The following is a 19,741-nucleotide window of genomic DNA, read 5'->3' on the forward strand; positions in this document are numbered from 1 at the left end:
CCTTCACATAAAAAATGAAAAAAAAAAATTGGATAACTTACAACCTTTTTCTTCACAAACCACGTGTTGCTAATTCTATTGTAGTTTTGGTGCAATTACAAGATTGCAGCAAAAAATAAATAAATAAAATTGTACAAGGAAAAGGTAAACAAAAAGCAGTCACATTGCAATACAAAAATAAAAATGTCCGTGATAATGCAGCGTCAGGAGTGGCATGTTAATAATTATTAAGCTTTAAGTGATGGTACACGGACAGTGATCATAATAAAAAATTCAGTACTAGGAAATGCAGCACTATCTACCCCTCCCTCCACTAGATGGCAGTGTTGGAAGGCAGGATAGCTAGCAGAGGACTTCTGCTATCAATTCCTGTACAGACCAAACTCACACAATCTCACAATCACGCGTCTGCGTAGGCTTTAGGAGTATAATCATCGGCAGCGGCGCTGTCCTGTGTTACCTGTTTTATTTGATGAGACTAGTTCATTTTAGAAGTTTTTGTAAATTTTCATTTGATCCAATTTTTTTTTTTCTGAAAACCATTTTACGACTTAACATCTGCCTGACAGCAATAATTTACCTGCTTGCCGTCTTAAGCAGCTGTCCATAAACGAGCAATCTCGCCGTACAAACTCAGTTCAGAAGATTACACTTTTGGATGTAGTCTGTATAGATTGTTCAGGTAGTTCTTTATCTTTCATACATTTGGAAAGCATGTTGATTAATCGTAGCTTCAGATTGCATAGTGTATGGTCAGCGTTATACTAATGGATGTTAGATCAGATCTCAGCTCTCGTTATGCTGGGAATACATGATGACATTTTACAGAAGATTTACTGTCCGATCGATTTTCCAATTGTTTTTCCGATCGATTTCCATTCACTTCTATGAAAAATCGATCAGAAAAATGATCGAAAATCGGACATGTTGGAAATTATCTATGGAACCATCTATCTGCCCAAAAATATCATGTGTACTCCCAGCATTAAATCTACCATCAATTTCGCTATAGCTGGCCTCACTACCTCCTGCTGCTGTTTCCTGTAGTGATGTGGTGTGTAGTGTTGTGTGGTCCCCCTCTCAGATTTATGACCACATCACTGCTCAGTTCTGGCTGCTCCAAGCAGCCTAACATTAGCTCTCTCTGGGACAGAACACCACAGGAGGAAGGCGGAGCATAGCTAGGCAGTGTTGAACTAGTCAGCACCAGCTTTGCATAAGGACATTGATACACTGCAGAACCAGAATCGCGGTTTAATAAGTGATGAAAGAAAAGCATGTTACCTCCATACATTCGTGCAGATCTCGCACATAGGCCTTCTCCGTCTGTAGCAGCTCCGCCATGATGAACCTGGAAATACACGAGGAGAGGCGTGAGACGCAGAGAATTCGTGTTATCGAGTACAGGAACATCTGCATAGTGTGTGGGCTTATCCCTCCCAGGTGCAGATCAGAGAATAAACGGGCTAAGATCCTCCAGACACACACACTGGCCAATCTGCTGGACATCGGGGAGGGTAAAGGCAAGGACATGAAGGCAGCGCCACGTGGCAGCAACATCAGGAGGAGTATCAGGAGCAGGAGAAGCACCAGGGCCTGGCGGAGTAACTGGAGACTACGCAGCACGCAGAGGACAAAGTGGTGCCCGTAGTGGGAGGAGCACGTGGGGCTGTGACTGCTAAGCTGGAGGAGGGATCAACATTAAAACACTATACTGATTTCAGAGAACACAACTTATGCTTGTTATGGGAGATACTTCAGGATAAAACTTAAAGAGAAACTCCGACCATGAATTGAACTTTATCCCAATCAGTAGCTGATACCCCCTTTTACATGAGAAATATAATGCTTTTCACAAACACACCATCAGGGGGCGCTGTATGACTGATATTGTGGTGAAACCCATCCCACAAGAAACCCCTCCCACAAGAAAAGTACGTACTCCTGGCAGTTTCCTGTCTGGTACCCCTGTTGCATTGTGGGAAATAGTTGTTTACAGCTGTTTCCAACTGCCAAAAAATCATGCAGCAGCTACATCACCTGCCAACAGTAAAATGTTCACTGGAGTTCCTCTTTAACTTTTATTGCATCACTAAAACCAGATGCTGACTGTTCTGCCTGTGCAAATTTTTCACATGGAAAAGAGGTGAGAAATCAAAATTCTGAACAGCCTATTGGTAGCCTATAGCTCCTCAATATTATGGGGATGTCTGTCCTCTCTTAAACTCTCTAAACTGAACGCATATAAATAAATAACATACAATCACCACCCTCACCTAGCCCAACATGTTTCACCCCCATAAACTCTGCGGGCTTCATCAGGGGAAATTATTAAGGATACCAGAACCCAAATGAACATGAGAATAGTCCTAATTGCCCGCCGGCACCCTGTTCCTGGTCAGCAGAGTCGAGCATCGATGCACCTGTCCTGGCCCGGCTGCACATGTCCTACAGCACGCGTATGCGGCCCAGAGCGCCCTGCGCATGCGTGTAACATAGGGACTGCACAGCCGCGGTGATGCTAGATCCGGCTGACCAGGAAGAGGGTGCCGGATGGCAATTGGGACTATCAGAGGGGAAGATTGGAGAACTGGGGGAGCGGTGAGCATCAGGACAGCTCGCCATACATGCCGCCTCCCCCCGTTTCTCATATTCATTTGGGCTCTGGTATCCTTTAAAGGACACCTGTAGTGAGAGCGATATGGAGGCTACCATTTTTATTTCATTTTAAACAATACCAGTTGCCTGGCTGTCCTGCTGATCCTCTGCCTCTAATGCCATAGCCCCGGAACAAGCATGCAGCAGATCAGGTGCTCTGACTGAAGTGTGACTGGATTAGCTGCATGCTTGTTTCAGGTGCGTGATTCAGACACTACTGAAGCCAAATTGATCAGCAGGACAGCCAGGCAACTGGTATTATTTAACAGGAAATAAATATGGCATGTCACTCTCACCACAGTTGTCTTTTCAGTGCAGTGGTGCAAAAGTTACAGCCTCAGTTACACAGAATATTCTGTATATTCAGCTGTTTTCCCGCCTGCGGTAACGCTTAGCGGATGGAAGCCGCAGCGATCTCAGGCAGCGCCGCACTCACTCTTTCTTCCGGGCAGATTTCCGCTTCTCCTCGTTGATCTCATGGCCGGCGTCTCGCAGCTTCACCTCGGGGTCGGTCAGGATGGCCGGAATAATGTCCAGCTCCAGATCTTTATTATCCTAGAGGCAGAACAACAAGGGACAGTATTATTGTGAGCTGAGATGAAGCTGTGACAGTCCCACCACTAGGGGGAGTATTATTTACACACCACACCCAGGAAACACATCATTTTATTTTAAGATCGCATGGAAGGAAGTTAGAAATACTCGTGGATTTTATTGTTGTCTGTGTTCCCTCTGGCGAGATTATAAATCATCCCCGGGCCCCCTAAGAAGCTTCTGTAACATGAAAACTAGAATCCACCGGGGACAGGAAATCGGGAACGTCAATAAATCTAAAGGCGTCCATACACCTAGCGATGACGGGCAGATCAACCAAGAGACAGATCTCTCCCTGATGGAATCTGATTGGAGAGAGATCTATCAGCTGCTCATACACTGCAGGCAGATTCCTGATCGATTTCACCATGCAATCCAAGAATCGGCCTCGCCGATGTCCCCTCAAATTGCATTGTGCCCCGCCCCCGGTGTCCGTGCATCAAAATCTCTACTGTTCCAGCTGCTTCTGCTTCCCCATGTGTATGCCACGTGGCTGCCCCACATAACACGTGGATTGTGGCATCACACATGTGCCAGTGCTGCACGTGGCAGAAACATGGGTCACAAATGAGGAAGGAGGAGCAGATGGGCACTAGTGAGCAGCAGCTGGGGCAGGAGAGATTGTAGTGTACGGGCATAGAGGGGGGCAACAATACCATCTGAGGGGACATCGGTTCTGTCGCTCGTCCCGATATCGCACACCGTCACCACCAAGCACCCGATCACCATGTTGGCCGGATTTTGCTCAGCAATCGATACATTCAACCAATTTTGGCCCATAAATCTGTTGAATTGTTGATCGAGAATGCTTGCTGTAGAATTGTTTTTCATCCGATTCAATTCAATTATCGTATCAGATGGTCGATCGGACCACAAAATCGCTGAATGTATGGGCGCCTTAACAGTGCTGTATATTATACGGTTTACCAACGATGGCCTTAGCATGGCAGTACAGCACTGCAAGACACACCCCTTTGTGCCGGTGATGTTAACCAGGCCCCTCCCTCCTACTTATAACTGCGATGGAATTTGGCGGGGGCTTATGGCAGGATGGATAAAAAACGTAGGTGGCGTGTCATTTCTTTCCATATTTCCATTACAGAATCCTCAGCTGTGATGTCATGAATAATAGCTGACAGTAATGATCATGCAGCCATCTCTTAGGCTTGCGGTGAAATGTCGCGCTTCTATAGATGAGGCGGGTGCGAACGCTTTACTCCCCGAGGATCAGGAGGCGGATCACAGCGTTCTGCATTATGGATCAGCCTTATGTCTGCATTAAGGGATTAGCTGCTTTATGTTATATATGGAGAGATAGCGGATTCCCTGATAAAAGGATTATATACATGTTAAACGTGGCAGGGAAGTGCTCCTAATCCCTCCTGGATATAATCTGGGATATCCGCAGCAGCAGGCATTGTAAAATCTCCATGTTACGGCTGTCGGGGGTCTCTGAATAAACCAGGAAATATGCCATGCGAGCATGAACGCTGGTTCATTTATTGTAGGCCTTTCGTGATCACCAAGGGTCCCTTCATCAAGGCATAAAGCTGTGAATCCCCTTATGGAACAGCGGTGTATGTACAGCACCCGCCGCAGCAGTGTGATTCGATGAGATGTCACTGGCAGCACCCACTGCAGCGGTATGATCGGATTGGTGTCACTGGCAGCACCTGCCGCAGCAGTGTGATCGGATCAGGTGTCGCCAGCACCACCTGCCGCAGCAGTGTGATAGGACCAGGTGTCACTGGCAGCACCCGCTGCAGCAGTGTTATCAGATGAGATGTCACTGGCAGCACCCACTGCAGCGGTATGATCGGATTGGTGTCACTGGCAGCACCCGCCGCAGCTGTATGATCGGATCAGGTGTCGCCAGCAGCGCCCGCCGCAGCTGTATGATCGGATCAGGTGTCGCCAGCAGCACCCGCCGCAGCAGTGTGATCGGATCAGGTGTCACCAGGAGCACTCGCCACAGCTGTATGATCGGATCAGGTGTCGCCAGCAGCGCCCGCCGCAGCTGTATGATCGGATCAGGTGTCGCCAGCAGCACCCGCCGCAGCAGTGTGATCGGATCAGGTGTCACCAGGAGCACTCGCCACAGCTGTATGATCGGATCAGGTGTCACCAGCAGCGCCCGCCGCAGCAGTGTGATCGGATCAGGTGTCACCAGGAGCACTCGCCACAGCTGTATGATCGGATCAGGTGTCGCCAGCAGCGCCCGCCGCAGCTGTATGATCGGATCAGGTGTCGCCAGCAGCACCCGCCGCAGCAGTGTGATCGGATCAGGTGTCACCAGGAGCACTCGCCACAGCTGTATGATCGGATCAGGTGTCACCAGCAGCGCCCGCCGCAGCAGTGTGATCGGATCAGGTGTCACCAGGAGCACTCGCCGCAGCTGTATGATCGGATCAGGTGTCGCCAGCAGCGCCCGCCGCAGCAGTGTGATCAGATGAGATGTCACCAGCAGCGCCCGCCGCAGCAGTGTGATCGGATCGGTGTCACCGTCAGCGGTGCCAGAACAAATCGCGAGACGTTTCTGTCATTGCTGTACCTCAGTGCTGATCCCCAGCGCCCTCTGCAGGGAACACTGGTACTTCCCCATCCGCAGGGAGAAGTCCCGGTAGTGCTTGTTCACCGTGGTCACCCATTTCTTCAGCTCGGTGGCGTGGACGTGGCCCTTCTCCACGAAGCTGTCCGCCAGTTGGATGAGCAGCCGCACTTTCTCCTTGGTTTGCTGTTAGGAGGAGAGAAGAGAGATTGTTTATACATTGCGGCCAATCATCACCTGACCTGTCTCCATATTTATCTGCTGCCGCCGGACAGGTTTCTAGTGTCAGTGTGACGTGTATCATCGCCGATAAAACTAACTTTATATGAGACGTTTCAGGCTAAAAGTGCAGCTTTGTAACTCGCCACTAGAGGGCTCACTGCGGTCACACAGGAGAGGTGACACTCCAGGTGTGGGGGTTTGACGTGTTTCGGGGCTCGGTGTTCCCTGGTGCCCAGTAACGATCTGCGCAGGAGGAGGATGAGGAGCTGCAGCTGTGTAACCGGGTCGCTGTGACCTCCACCACATCCTCCTGCGAGGCTGGAAACAGCTACAGAGAAGACGTTCCATATAGTCTGGCCATTTTCTCAGCGTGCGCAGGACACACGTGACCCGAGTCAAACACAGCCAGAAACAGGGGAGTAAAGGGGCACTCCGCCCAGAAGCCATGTCACATATAAGTGGACTGGGGATGTTGCCACTCTATGGGAGAGATATCTGTGCACAGTGGGATGCAAAAGTTTGGGCAACCTTGTTAATAATCATGATTTTCCTGTATTAATTGTTGGTTGTTACAATAAAAAATGTCAGTTAAATATATCATATAGGAGACACATAGTGATATTTGACAAGTGAAATTAAGTTTATTGCATTTACACAAAGTGTGCAATAATTGTTTAAACAAAATTAGGCAGGTGAATAAATTTGGGCGCCACAAAAAAGAAATGAAAGCAATATTTAGCAGATCCTTTTGCAGAAATTACAGCCTCTAAACGCTTCCTGCAGGTTCCAATGAGAGTCTGGATTCTGGTTGAAGGTATTTTGGACCATTCCTCTTTACATAATATCTTTAGTTCATTCAGGTTTGATGGCTTCTGAGCATGGACAGCTCTCTTTAGCTCACAACACAGATTTTCAGTTATATTCAGATCTGGGGACTGAGATGGCCATTCCAGAACATTGTACTTGTTCCTCTGCATGAATGCCTTAGTGGATTTTGAGCAGTGTTTAGGGTCGTTGTCTTGTTGAAAGATCCAGCCCCGATGCAGCTTCAGCTTTGTCACTGATTCCTGGACATTGGTCTCCAGAATCTGTTGACACTGAGTACAATTCATGCATCTCTCAACTTTTACAAGATTCCCAGTCCCTGCGCTGGCCACACAGGCCCTCAGCATGATGGAACCACCACCATATTTTTCTGTAGGTAGCAGGTGTTTCTCTTGGAATGCCGTGTTTTCCCTCCATGCATAATGCTCCTTGCTATGCCCAAATAACTCAATTTTAGTTTCATCAGTCCACAGCACCTTATTCCAAAATGAAGCCGGCTTGTCCAAATGTGCTTTAGCATACCTCAAGTGGCTCTGTTTGTGCTGTGGGTGAAGAAAAGGCTTCCTCTGCATCACTCTCTCATATAGCATCTCCATGTGTAAAGTGTGCCAATTGGTTGAACGATGCACAGTGACTACATCTGCAGCAAGATGATGTTGTAGGTCTTTGGTGCTGGTCTGTGGTGCAGGCTGACTGTTCTCACCATTCGTCGCTTCTGTTTATCCGAGATTTTTCTTGGTCTGCCACTTCGAGCCTTAACTTGACTGAGCCTGTAGTCTTACATTTCCTCAATATGTTCCTAACTGTGGAAACAGACAGCTGAAATCTCTGAGACAGCTTTCTGTATCCTTCCCCTAAACCATGATGGTGAACAATCTTTGTCTTCAGGTCATTTGAGAGTTGTTTTGAGACCCCCATGTTGCTACTCTTCAGAGAAAATTAAAACAGGAGGGAAAATTACCCCCTTAAATACTCTTTCTCATAATTGGATTCACCTGTGTATGTAGGTCAGGGGTCACTGAGCCAATTTGAGTTCCAAAACCTAGTTAAAGGTTTTGGAATCAATAAAATGACAGCAGTGCCCAAATTTATGCACCTGCCCAATTTTATTTAAACAATTATTGCACACTTTCTGTAAATCCAATAAACTTCATTTCCCTTGTCAGATATCACTGTGTGTGTCTCATATATGGTATATTTAACAGACATTATTTATCGTAAAAACCAACAATTTATACAGGAAAAAGTATGGTGAGTGAGTGTGTATGTGTGTGTATATATACAGTGTGTGTGTGTGTGTATCTATGTGTATATGTGTGCATGTGTGTATATCTGTGTGTGTGTGTGTGTGTGTGTGTGTCTGGTGAGTGTTTATATATATATATATAGTATGTGTGTGTGTAGTGTGGTGTGTGTGTGTGTGTATGTATATGGTGTGTGTGTGGTATCATCACCTTGGCAGGCATACGGACATCTGTGTGTGTGCGTGTGTGCAGGCATGTACGTGTGTGTGTCTGTAGTGTGTGTGTATGTTTGTGTGTGTGTGTGTGCAGGCATGTACATGTGTCTGTAGTGTGTGCATGTGTCTGTAGTGTGTGTGTGTGTGTGTGTGTGTGTGTGTGTGTGTGTGTGTGTGTGTGCGCGTGTGTGTGTCTGTAGTGTGTGTGTACATATGTGAGTATAGTGTGTGTGTGTGTGTGTGTGTGTGTGCATGTACGTGTGTGTGTGTGTCTGTAGTGTGTGCGTGTGTGTGTGTGTACAGTGTGTGTGTGTGTGTGTGTGTGTGTGTGTGTGTGTGTACAGTGTGTGTGTGTGTGTGTGTGTGTGTGTGTGTGTGTGTGTGTGTGTGTGTGTGTGTGTGTGTGTGTGTGTGTGTGTGTGTGTGTGTGTACAGTGTGTGTGTGTGTGTGTGTGTGTGTGTGTGTGTGTGTGTGTGTGTGTGTGTAGGCATGTACGTGTGTGTGAGTGTGTGTGTCTGTAGTGTGTGCGTGTGTGTGTGTGTACAGTGTGTCTGTAGTGTGTGTGTACATATGTGTGTGTGTGTGTGTGTGTGTGTGTGTGTGTGTGTGTGTGTGTGTGTGTGTGTGTGTGTGTGTGTGTGTGTGTGTGTGTGTGCAGGCATGTACGTGTGTGTGTGTGTCTGTAGTGTGTGCGTGTGTGTGTGTGTACAGTGTGTCTGTAGTGTGTGTGTATGTTTGTGTGTGTGTCTGTATGTGTGTGTGTGGTGTCATCACCTTGGCAGGCATCCGGAAGTCCTCGTATTCCTTGAGCAGCGCCTGCGTCTCGTCCAGGCTCTCCCCGGAAGACGTGTGCAGCGACAGGAAGTGCTCTCCCGTCTCCTGAATCCAGTCCAGAGCCTGCGGGGGAACCAGAAGACCGTCAGCAAACGCCCCTCATATGTGACACAATCTACCCGAGCCTCTGATTATTACAGGACAGACACGCTGACCTCCCCGGACGTGGGCTGAGCCACCAATATCACTACAGAGGGAATAGAGAGGAGCTGCACTGAAAACAACCTAAGCAATGCTTATTATTTACAACATTTATGATTTAGTCAGTGTTTGGCCATTGCAAAATATCTCCCTGATTAACATTCTGACATTAATCTCAGGTGGCGCCATCTTTACTGCTGGCAGGTGATCGCTGCAAAATGTTTGTATACTCAATGTTCCAAACACAGTAGAAATAACACCTGGTCTCCCAGAATGCTCTGGGAGGAGAACTTCACATAGCTAAACAGCCTAGGCTGTGACATCACAAAGAGGGCGTGGCTGCCTACAATATACAGCAATATATGGATATAGGAAGCGTTTCTGATGCTGAAACCAGGAAAATGACTGTACCCTGAATCAGTGGCTGCTCCAGGAAATTTTTTTAGGGGGTGCTATGCAGGTGCTGGACCAATTTCCGGGGGAGCTGACGACAAAATATGGGTGTGGCTACAACCTGCGGCGCGCAAAGTGCGCCGCGGCGAAAAAATGGGCGTGGTCATGACCGGATGAGGGCGGGGCTAACTGTAATTTGAAGTGAACCCAGGGTGAGAGTGATATGGTGGCTGCCATATTTATTTCCTTTTAAACAATACTAGTTGCCTGGCAGCCCTGCTGATCTATTTGGCTGTAGTAGTGAACTGAATTACACCAGAAACAAGCCATGCAGCTAATCTTGTCAGTTCTGACAATATTGTCAGAAACCCCTGACCTGCTGCATACTTGTTCAGGGTCTATGGTTGAAAGAATAAGAGGCAGAGGACCAGCACGGCAGCCAGGCAACTGGTATTGCTTAAAAGGAGATAAATATGGCAGCCTCAATATTATTCTCACCTCGGGTTCCCTTTAAAAGTGCAACGCAAAGACAGAGGGCCCAAGTTTTGGTGACCCTTTTCCCAGAAAATTCACATAATTGTGCAGGTTTTCTCAAGAAAATACACGTAATGTGAGCAGATTTTAACAAAAAACACGTCCAATGACCCCAATATGCACAATCGGTGGCAGATATGGTCCCAGTATGCACAATCGGTGGCAGATATGGTCCCAATATGCACAATCGGTGGCAGATATGGTCCCAATATGCACAATCGGTGGCAGATATGGTCCCAATATGCACAATCGGTGGCAGATATGGTCCCAATATGCACAATCGGTGGCAGATATGGTCCCAATATGCACAATCGGTGGCAGATATGGTCCCAATATGCACAATCGGTGGCAGATATGGTCCCAATATGCACAATCGGTGGCAGATATGACCCCAATATGCACAATCGGTAGCAGATATGACCCCAATATGCACAATCGGTAGCAGATATGACTCCAATATGCACAATCCGTAGCAGATATGACCCCAATATGCACAATCCGTAGCAGATATGACCCCAATATGCACAATCGGTAGCAGAAATGACCCCAATATGCACAATCGGTAGCAGATATGACTCCAATATGCACAATCCGTAGCAGATATGACCCCAATATGCACAATCGGTAGCAGAAATGACCCCAATATGCACAATCGGTAGCAGAAATGACCCCAATATGCACAATCGGTAGCAGAAATGACCCCAATATGCATAATCAGTATCACCTGAAAAAGAAAAGAAAAACCCATTTACTCACCTACAGCCAGAAGACCTTCTTTCCCGACCTCCTGTCCCGAGTCCCGACCTCATTGTGGCGCGCAGCGCCCGCGCGCCCACGATCCTCTTCCTTCCCGACGTCACGACGAGACTTCCTGCCTGCATGCAGAGAGCAGGGCTACGGGAAAATGGCCGCCCGAAGCCATGCACTGCAGACTCGAAGTCTGCAGAACAGGGCTCCGGGCGGCCATCTTACCGTAGCCCTGCCTGCTGCTCCGTGCTGCCGCTGTGTGAACTGACTTGGCGTCTTTTAGACGCCTGAAGTCAGTTCACTCCAGGGGGTGCTTTGGGGGTGCTTGGACAATTCTAGGGGGTGCTCGAGCACCCCCAAGCACCCCCCTGGCGCCGCCCCTGCCCTGAATCATTTTCTGGAATCCACTATTTGTCACTACAGGGCCTCTTTAAAGCACTTCTACCACTATAGGATCATGACATAAATGTCTCCGTAGAAGGAAGAAACTAATACTGGCAGGGAAGGACCAGACCACCAATATTACTCACTATGGAGATAACTGCCAATACCTGCAGAGAAAGGTGGAACTACTACTTTTAGTATGAGTGTTGCACTTTATACGTCATGTAATATCCAGTAATTGCCAGCAGGGGGCAGCACAACACCTCACACAACCTGCGTGCTGTACAGCCTGGGGCATCCATACATCATGTAATATCCTGTAACAGCCAGCAGGGGGGCAGCACGACACCTCACACATACTGCATGCTGTACAGCCTGGGACATCAATACATCATGTAATATCCTGTAACAACCAGCAGGTGGCAGCACAACACCTCACACAGCCTGCATGCTGTACAGCCTGGGGCGTCCATACATCATGTAATATCCTGTAACAACCAGCAGGGGGCAGCACAACACCTCACACAAGCTGCATGCTGTACAGCCTGGGACATCCATACATCATGTAATGTCCTGTAACAGTCAGCAGGGGGGCAGCACAACACCTCACACAACCTGCATGCTGTACAGCCTGGGGCATCCATACATTATGTAATATCCTGTAACAGCCAGCAGGGGGCAGCAAAACACCTCACACAACCCGCATGCTGTACAGCCTGGGGCATCCATACATCATGTAATAATCTGTAACAGCCAGCAGGGGGCAGCACAACACCTCACACAACCTGCATGCTGTACAGCCTGGGACATCAATACATCATGTAATGTCCTGTAACAGCCAGCAGGGGGCAGCACAACACCTCACACATACTGCATGCTGTACAGCCTGGGACATCAATACATCATGTAATATCCTGTAACAACCAGCAGGGGGCAGCACAACACCTCACACAGCCTGCATGCTGTACAGCCTGGGGCGTCCATACATCATGTAATATCCTGTAACAACCAGCAGGGGGCAGCACAACACCTCACACAACCTGCATGCTGTACAGCCTGGGACATCCATACATCATGTAATGTCCTGTAACAGTCAGCAGGGGGGCAGCACAACACCTCACACAACCTGCATGCTGTACAGCTCGGGCATCCATACATCATGTAATATCCTGTAACAACCAGCAGGGGGCACCTCACAGAACCTGTATGCTGTACAGCCTGGGACATCCATACATCTTGTAATATCCTGTAACAGCCAGCAGGGGGCAGAATCACACCTCACACAACCTGCATGCTATACAGCCTGGGGCATCCATACATTATGTAATATCCTGTAACAGCCAGCAGGGGACAGCACAACGCCTCACACAACCTGCATGCTGTACAGCTCGGGCATCCATACATCTTGTAATATCCTGTAACAGTCAGCAGGGGGCAGAATCACACCTCACACAACCTGCATGCTATACAGCCTGGGGCATCCATACATCATGTAATATCCAGTAACAGCCGGCAGGGGGCAGCACAACACCTCACACAACTTGCATGCTGTACAGATGGAGCTTCCATACATCATGTAATATCCCATAACAACCAGCAGGGGCAGCACAACACCTCACACAACCTGCATGCTGTACAGATGGAGCTTCCATATATCATGTAATATCCCATAACAACCAGCAGGGGCAGAAGCACACCTCACACATCCTGCATGCTGTACAGATGGAGCTTCCATACTCCTCAGACCAGATCAGCTTGTGGCATTGTACACATATGAAGCCTCCAGCTGAGAGCGCCCCCAGCAGGCCGCCTCACCGCCTTTCCTTCACCCACCTGCTTGGCGCTCCTCTCGAACACGATATACTGCTGGCACTGGTCCAGCCGGCGTTTCTTCAGCGTCCAGAAGTGCAGGACGCGGTTTTCCCGCTGCAGCAGCTCGCTGAGGATGGCTGAGGAGGAGAAACATGGCTGTTACTTCACACAAAGATGTACCTTTTCTCCCAACACTCAGAATTCTCCTCTGCTGGCACTGCGCTCTCGTATCTGCCAGACGCAGACCGTGGAGAGATCAGCCAATCAGCCTGTCAAGAGCGACAAATATACCAGAACGGAAAATGTCTGAAACCGGCAGAAGCCACGTAACTCCTGTCTGCGGCCTCCTGCTAGCCTCGGGCTGTGGGGGAACTGAGGGGGTATGCTGGGTATTGTAGTGCATCAACAGCTAAAGACTAACCCCACCGTCCACCTCGCAAGCAGGCATGCATGCAGGATCAGGATAATATAATATGCACAGCGCAGGCAGTATCAGGATAATATAATACGCACAGCGCAGGCAGGATCAGGATAATATAATACGCACAGCGCAGGCAGGATCAGGATAATATAATACGCACAGCGCAGGCAGGATCAGGATAATACAATACACACAGCGCAGGCAGGATCAGGACAATATAATACGCACAGCGTGGGCAGGATCAGGATAATATAATACGCACAGCGCAGGCAGGATCAGGATAATACAATACACACAGCGCAGGCAGGATCAGGACAATATAATACGCACAGCGTGGGCAGGATAATATAATACGCACAGTGCAGGCAGGATCAGGACAATATAATACGCACAGGGTGGGCAGGATCAGGATAATATAATACGCACAGCGCGGGCAGGATCAGGATAATACAATACACACAGCGCAGGCAGGATCAGGACAATATAATACGCACAGCGTGGGCAGGATAATTTAATACGCACAGCGCAGGCAGGATCAGGACAATATAATACGCACAGCGTGGGCAGGATCAGGATAATATAATACGCACAGCGCAGGCAGGATCAGGATAATATAATACGCACAGCGTGGGCAGGATCAGGATAATATAATACGCACAGCGCAGGCAGGATCAGGACAATATAATACGCACAGCGCAGGCAGGATCAGGACAATATAATACGCACAGCGCAGGCAGGATCAGGACAATATAATACGCACAGTGCAGGCAGGATCAGGACAATATAATACGCACAGGGTGGGCAGGATCAGGATAATATAATACGCACAGCGCAGGCAGGATCAGGACAATATAATACGCACAGCGTGGGCAGGATCAGGATAATATAATACGCACAGCGCAGGCAGGATCAGGACAATATAATACGCACAGTGCAGGCAGGATCAGGACAATATAATACGCACAGGGTGGGCAGGATCAGGACAATATAATACGCACAGCGTGGGCAGGATCAGGATAATATAATACGCACAGCGCAGGCAGGATCAGGATATTACGATACGACACTTGCGGCCGGAGTCACGACTCTTCTTCCATCAGACCCAAATAGGATTGCGGCGGTTCAGAGCCTGTTTGAGGGCATTACCAGTAATCTCCTGCATTCCGCAGCTTAGTGACTTATAATCCAATAAAGAGCCGCTCTCTCCGCCACGCACACTTTGTTGCCGTTTTTATTAATTCAGAGGAGTTCAGAGATATCGTCTCCTGGAGAGAGAGCGAGTCACAAAACCGCAGCGACGCGGAGGATGCGGGCAAAACAATCAGCGGTAACCACGACGATGACGGCTCTATAAAGCCAGAAACATAATTAAGGGCCTGAAGGACAAACGTTTAGAAGCTCTGCAAGATTCCCGCTAAGAGGAGAGCGGGGTCAGTGTCTAGTCTCAGCTGCGCTATCTAATGAGAGGCGTAACACCGCGCACTTCACAGCCCGCCATCTATAGACCGATTACAAACGGCGGGTAAAGAATAACATTTCCCAAACTAACCTGCAGGGTTAAGCTGTAATTGTTAAAATGGCTACATACAATAAAAAGATTCCATTTACGGAAATCCCATAAAAACGATTGGTCGTACAATAACGTCAAAAGCTTTATTCCCGTTTTTACCGATAGAAGTAGATTGGGGGGGGGGGGGGATTTTTCTGATCAATTTTTATGAAAATTGAATGGTGTAGGATAGATTGTCAATGTTTTAGTTATTTTCAGTTTATTTATTTTCTAGTTGATGCATGAATATATATATCTTTTTTTCAACCAAACAAACGAAGCTATCATTTCTTGATATATAGACCAAAGCAAGTTTTCAATCATTTTTTTTTCATAATTGGGGAAAGATTGAACACAAGTGTGTGGTACATTGGTCAGATTTTACAAACGTTACAATCCATCAGAAACGATTAATTATAATTCTCAAATTAAAAAGAAATATTGCGTCGCCACCTTTTAAATTAAAGTGGATCCGAGATGAACTTTTACTCATTGCATAATTGTGTTCCTTTCATATTGTTTATAGGGCATTCCTCAAGCCAAATACTTTTTTGTTTTAATACTCTAATTCCTTATAAACTAAACAAGCCTCGCCCACAGATTTTCAGAGAGCCAAGGCACTTTCAGACAGTAGCAAGGGCTAATGGGAGCTCAGTCTGGACAGGAGGAGGGGGAGGTATTGAGCCAGAGATTTCAGAGGCAGAGGGGAGGAGGAAGATTAGGTTTTTTTTCACAGGCTGAGTGCTGAAGATGCAGACAAGCCTGCCTGTGTGTAATGTTTACAAACAACATGGCTGCTGTCACTGTATCACAGGAAGAAATAATCATATTCTATTAAAGCTGTTTGCAGCTAGATTTGCTGTGTAAACTGGCTAAACTTTAGATAAGATATATAGACAAGTTACTTGTTATAGTCAGTTTTTCATCTCGGATCCGCTTTAACCTCACATATTCAGTTTTTTTCTTTAAGGCGCTTACCAATCCAATTTCCTGAACGATTGGAAACGATGATTCAGGTCCACAAATTAAGGGGAAAATAATTAGCAAGCCAATCAGACTACAAGAATCTTTTGAAACTCTGGATCGACGGAATGATCGATAGAACGACTGTTTGTTTGATCTGATCAATTGTACAGACGATCGTTTGGGAGATTGCAACGTTAATGGGCACATTAAGATCTTTTACATTCAATCAATTTTCTTAATGGATTGTATTTTTTGAAAAATCAAACCAATCCTCCATTCAGAAAAAAAAAGAAAAAATATTTTTTTTTTCTATACAATCGATTGTTTTTAACAAAAAAAACAAACAAACAAAAATCACAGTAAAATCAAACTTTGAATGGTGTATGGCCACATCTATAAATGTTCGTCTGTTATCACCTAGGGCATCGGGGCGATGGAAGCTCAGAGAGCGAGGAATTCTTACAGCGTCCGCTCAACCGCAACAGACAACCATAGACGTCGATTGCATGTTGATTGTACAACAAGCGCTGTATCGCTCAACATAGCACAACATTGTGCAGCTATCCACCCCCTCCCCCCCCCCCCCCCCCCCCGCATGGAGATATTCCACTATATCCGATCATACTTAAAATGAATTACCTATCCAAAATCATTCCAGAGTCAATGGATTGGCTACATTGGGGGCAGTAGAGGCAGATCCACACCTGTGTAGCAGTTATGCCTTGTCCCGTAGGCCGCCTATGCTGAGAATGCAGCATATGTAAGGCGGCCCCGATTACCCCGATTTGTCGTTGAGAGATCTGGCGTGCGAGAGGTTGAGCCTGTTGTACACTGAACACTGCCCCTCCTCCTCACTCCATAGCAACAGAACGTGGCGCTAGTCTCTAGACTAGTGTTTGACAGTGATCGAGCAATGCATCTGTACAGCACTCAGCCACAGATCTATTACTGGAGGAATGATGTCTCGCCCCCTGTGAGCGATTGTACGTGTGTACACTGTGAGGGATGGTCAATAATATACTGATCATTCTGGCTTCTACGCAAATTGCATGCAGCTTGGAAATGTGCGAATTAGGGCCAGATTTACAACCCAGAACCCTGTAGGCACAGGTATCCTGTTGCCCTAAACTCCGCCCCTGAACACAGGCCACACCCCCAAGTAAAGTATTCTGAACTCTAATCCCTGCCTTATGTCACTAACTGTCCTTAGAATCTTACACTCTAATCGCTGTCTCATATCATCCTAAGTGACATGAGACTAGGATTAGGGTGTAAGTGCCTGAGGTCAGTGATCTGAGGAGGAGGGGACGCATCTCCCACATAAGGCACTGTAGGCATATGCCTACAGTGCCTTATGGAAAATCTGGCCCTAGTGCCAGTCATAACCCTCAGGAAATGCCTCTAATTGCTCTAATTTCAAGCTGTATAATAATCTGCATGCAAGCCATATAAATGGCGGATCAGTGACCTTCCCCAGCAGTAATATAAGCTTGCGCTCATTTATCAATCCCGACGGACAGCCCAGCCTCCCTGCACACAGCGCTGCGTGCGACATATACTGACCTTTCACCTGCTGCTCCGGGCCTCGCGTGTGCGGCGCCGCGCCTGGCATGCTGACGTTGTTGCGGTGAATGTATTTCAGGAAGACCTCTGCGTTCCTGCGAGCGAGCGTGCACGCCTGCGGAGACAAGCACATGACAATGACATAAACCGGCTAAGGAAATACAAAGGTGGACGGGTGTCGCAGCAGCCTAGGCAAAAAGGTACAGGAGACAAAAACGCAAGCCCAAATATTATAGTAGTATGTTAGATAGGAAAAGCGTGAAGAAAAGAAATTTAACCATTTCAGCCCGCGGGGATTTTTCACCTTATGCATCAGAGCAATTTTCACCTCCCATTCATTCGCTAATAACTTTATCACTACTTATCACAATTTAGTGATCTACATCTTGTTTTCTCCGCCACTAATTAGGCTTTCTTTGGATGGTACATTTTGCTAAGAATTATTTTTTTATAAATGCATTTTAACAGGATTAATAAGAAAAAAATTGAAAAAATTCATTATTTCTCAGTTTTAGGGCATTATACCTTTAAAATAATCCACGCTACCATAATTAAAACCTATGTATTTTATTTGCCCGTTTGTCTCGGTTATGACACCATTTAAATTTTGTCCCTATCACAATGTATGGCGCCAATATTTTATTTGGAAATAAAGGTGCATTGTTTCCGTTTTGCGTCCATCACTATTTACAAGCTTATAATTTAACAAATGTTTGTAGTATACCCCCTTCAAATGCATATTTAAAAAGTTCAGACCCTTAGGTAACTATTTATGTCTTTTTTTTGTTTTATTATTGTAATTTTTTTTTCCATTAAAAATTTTATTTGGGTAATATTTTAATGTGGTAAATAAAGTTAATTTTTAATGTTGTTATATGTGTAAATTGTAATGTAAAAAATATGTAGATGTAGTTTTACTATTTGGCCACAAGATGGCCACCTTCATTTTTGTTTTCCCTCCTTGTGCTTCTCGCTAAGAGGAAGTACAAGGGCGATGCGGAAATTTTTCCGGGCAGAAAAACTGAAGCCTCTTGTGAGAGCGCTTCGGTTTTTCTGCGGGGGACACGGATCGGTGATCAGGAACCATATTCCCGTACACTGATCCCAGGGCTACTGGGGAACACCACGAGGGCGCGCCTGCATTCACGCGCGCCGAAGCGCAGCACAGCAGCAGAGCAGCCGCCCGGACGTGAGCTTCACGTCCAGGCGGCAGAAATGGTTAAGTACTACTCACAAAGGCGGCTTGCAAGGGGGCAACCAACCGCAGGAATCAGGTGGAAACAATCAACGCGACTCCACTCAGGGTGGTCCGGCCAGACCTGGATGTGGTCGCCCTCCTTATGAAAAGTGAACCTCTGTGGTTAGGACCACAGGTGTTCTGTCTCAACCCCTACAACAGCGGACATTGGGGGGTAAGTTAAGCACAGAATTAGAAGAAAAACCAATAGCAAAGAGGCTCCCTTTGCTATTGGTTTTTCTACTTATTGGCACTGTGATTGGACTGAGGAAGCGGGCTGAGACCCACGAAACGCGTTGCCTGTGCTAAATAAAATTCTTTGTTCATGCAATAATTTAGTTATTGAGGTAAGCCACCTCCCCTTTTCCGATTTATACTGGTTTTAATGTATTTTATACATACCAGGGCACCTCTTTCCCTTTAACAGCAGCTAAGGAAATACTACTGATACCGTTCTTGTTTCTGCAGATCTCAGCCTATCCAGTGTTAAATAGAGCGGCTTCCTCTGGACACTGTTATCTCCTCCCTTCTGCAGGGTATCATGCCTCTGAGGAAGTGGCTCTGTGGCCTGGCACCCCTTACAAAGCGCTATCGCAATCGCTAGTGATTTGTGGTAGCGTTTTGCGGAGCGATTTCCCTGCTCCTATACAATACATTACAATGGAAACGCTCCCAAAATGCTGCCTGTCCTGCGATCGCTCTAGTGGAATCTGTCCCATCCGTTGACATTGGCAGAGCGTTTAGGGAAATCGATAGCGACTTAAATCGATCCCTAAATGCTCGAGAAAACTCTAGTGGGTACCTACCCCGAGGGAGCGACGAAACATCCAGCACAGAAACAGCTGCCCAGCTG

General features: G+C 47.1%; 1 protein-coding gene across 8 annotated transcripts in view; it reads right to left on the reverse strand.

The window, feature by feature from the left end:
- LOC137525248 (kalirin) overlaps nt 1-19,741 on the reverse strand; it is a 469,346-nt gene that overhangs the window by 178,741 nt on the left and 270,864 nt on the right. For all 8 annotated transcript variants that reach the window (XM_068246262.1, XM_068246265.1, XM_068246261.1 and 5 more), the window contains 6 exons: nt 17,652-17,766; nt 13,174-13,289; nt 9,082-9,204; nt 5,804-5,986; nt 3,095-3,213; nt 1,285-1,351 (listed from right to left, as the gene is read on the reverse strand). In XM_068246262.1, the coding sequence (XP_068102363.1) occupies nt 1,285-1,351; nt 3,095-3,213; nt 5,804-5,986; nt 9,082-9,204; nt 13,174-13,289; nt 17,652-17,766 (723 nt within the window). The remainder of the gene's footprint in view (nt 1-1,284; nt 1,352-3,094; nt 3,214-5,803; nt 5,987-9,081; nt 9,205-13,173; nt 13,290-17,651; nt 17,767-19,741) is intronic.

The sequence above is a fragment of the Hyperolius riggenbachi genome, chromosome 7 (genome assembly GCF_040937935.1).
Source record: "Hyperolius riggenbachi isolate aHypRig1 chromosome 7, aHypRig1.pri, whole genome shotgun sequence".
Lineage (NCBI taxonomy): Eukaryota > Metazoa > Chordata > Amphibia > Anura > Hyperoliidae > Hyperolius > Hyperolius riggenbachi.